Source organism: Vigna radiata, unplaced genomic scaffold (genome assembly GCF_000741045.1).
Source record: "Vigna radiata var. radiata cultivar VC1973A unplaced genomic scaffold, Vradiata_ver6 scaffold_185, whole genome shotgun sequence".
Taxonomy (NCBI): Eukaryota; Viridiplantae; Streptophyta; class Magnoliopsida; order Fabales; family Fabaceae; genus Vigna; species Vigna radiata.
The window spans coordinates 597,253-599,377 of record NW_014542000.1 but is presented as its reverse complement, the minus strand read 5'-3'; the positions used below and the strand labels follow the sequence as shown (position 1 = coordinate 599,377).

Sequence of the window (2,125 nt, the reverse complement as noted above, 5' to 3'; positions counted from 1 at the left end):
AGAAAGGATTTTGTGGCATTGCCATAACTATCCTTATGCAAGACATTATAATGGTGAGCATACAGCTGCAAAAGTTCTACAAGCCGGATTTTATTGGCCAACTTTGTTTAAGGATGCCCATAATCATGCTCGGAGTTGTGACAAATGCCAAAGGACAGGGGCTATTTCAAGGAGACATGAGATGCCATTGCAAGGAATTCTGGAGGTTGAAGTTTTTGACTGTTGGGATATTGATTTTGTTGGACCCTTTCCTCCATCATTTAACAATGAGTATATTTTGGTAGCTATTGATTATGTGAGCAAATGGGTTGAAGCTTTAGCATGTCCCAAGAATGATGCTAGTACTGTGATTAAATTCTTAAAGAGGCAAATCTTTTCACGATTTGGCACACCAAGGATACTCATCAGTGATGGGGAATCTCATTTTTGTAATGCTCAGCTAGCTAAGGTGCTTAAACATTATGGGGTTAAACATAGGGTGGCTGCACCTTATCATCCACAAACAAATGGGCAAGCTGAAGTTTCTAACAGTGAGATCAAAAGAATCTTGGAGAAGACTGTCACTCTTTCGAGAAAGGATTGGTCAAAAAAATTAGATGATGCTCTTTGGGCGTACAGAATTGCTATGAAAACTTCTATGGGACTCTCACCTTTTCAGTTGGTTTACGGGAAAACATGTCATTTGCCAGTTGAGATGGAACATAAAGCTTTATGAGCTTTGAAATTTTTGAACTTGGATCCTAATGAAACTCAAAGCAAATGAAGAGACCAGTTGCTTGAACTTGAAGAAATGCGGCTGCATGCTTATGACTCATCAAGGATTTACAAGGACAAGGTGAAATTTTATCACGATAAGAAACTGATCAAGAGAACTTTCCATCCAGGAGAGTTGGTGTTACTGTTTAACTCAAGGTTGAAGTTATTTCCTGGGAAGCTGAAATCAAAATGGTTAGGACCTTTTGTGGTAAAGCAGGTATTCCAAAATGGAGCAGTGGAGTTAGAGCATTCCAATGATGATAATCAACAACGAAGCTGGATAGTGAATGGTCAGAGGCTCAAACATTATGTGGGAGGAGATGTGGAGCAAACTGCCTCAATTATGATGTTGGTGGATCCATGAGGTTTGGGTCAGGCTCGTGACGTTAGACAAGCGCTACTAGGAGGCAACCTAGATTCTCTCTTTTACTCTTGCATTTTAAATTCTTAGAATAGGCTGAATTTTATTTTCAGTGTGTATGCTTGGCTTGAATACTTTTTCTCAAGATTTTTTACTGAATAAATTGCATGATGAGCCTATTTGATAATGATTTGATGTGGATGATAATTGAGCTGCATTGCATGTTGATATTCTGTGAAACAGATGGGCGAAGGATTACGATTGTGATTATGATGCTAGGTAGGGTGCATGAATGAATATTGTGTGAGAAAGCATGTTGTGTGAGGTATTAAGCTCCAGAGTTTTCATTGTTGTACGTATTGTTCACAGGAAAGCATGAATGATATTACCTTAATCTTGATGATTGATTGAATTGCATGTAAATGTCATATGATCAAGGCCACTTTTGAAAACCCTTCTCTAGCCAAATTTTCACCCAAAGTGCTTGAAAATGTTACACGCTTTTTGAACCTTAGCCTTAAACAGGATGTGAACCCTTATCCTNAAATTCTTTACCTTGAGTTGGGATGAGCTTCATTGTATGTGGTGAAAAGGTTCAAGTTTGGGGTTGCATGGGGGAAACTGAAAGGAAATTGAAAAAGCATTGAGCTCAAATGTTGTGAAAGAAAAATATATGAGAAAAAGAAAAGAAAAGAAGAAAAAGCATGAAAATGGGCTCAATGCAAAAGAAAAGGGGAAAAATTTGGGAATAAGAGAGATTGGTGAGGAAGAGTGTTGTGCTTGAATGTTGAATACTTTGGTAGCTCTCTTAACTCAAGGACTTTGCATTCCAGAAATACCAACTTTCTTGTTAGCCCAGCCTCATTACAAGCCTTGGAAAAGTCCTTTTGATGGCATTTGCATGTAAAGATTTTTGTTGTTTTAGATGAATGGCAATTTTGTTTCATGTGACTTGTGAATGCTAGAGTGTTGGAGGTTACCCTAAACACTTGAGTGATTGAGTGAAAC

At 38.1% G+C, this 2,125-nt stretch overlaps 1 protein-coding gene across 1 annotated transcript; it reads left to right on the top strand.

Annotated features, from left to right (window-relative positions):
• Nucleotides 1-790: 790 nt before the first annotated feature.
• Nucleotides 791-1,120, top strand: LOC106778858. The gene has a single exon (XM_014666854.1). The coding sequence runs from the start codon at nucleotides 791-793 to the stop codon at nucleotides 1,118-1,120; it is 330 nt and encodes a 109-aa protein (XP_014522340.1).
• The last annotated feature ends 1,005 nt before the right edge of the window (nucleotides 1,121-2,125 follow it).

Bases quoted from the DNA above. Each gene is read 5' to 3' on its own strand.
- LOC106778858 (XM_014666854.1), top strand. From the start codon at position 791: ATGCGGCTGCATGCTTATGACTCATCAAGGATTTACAAGGACAAGGTG.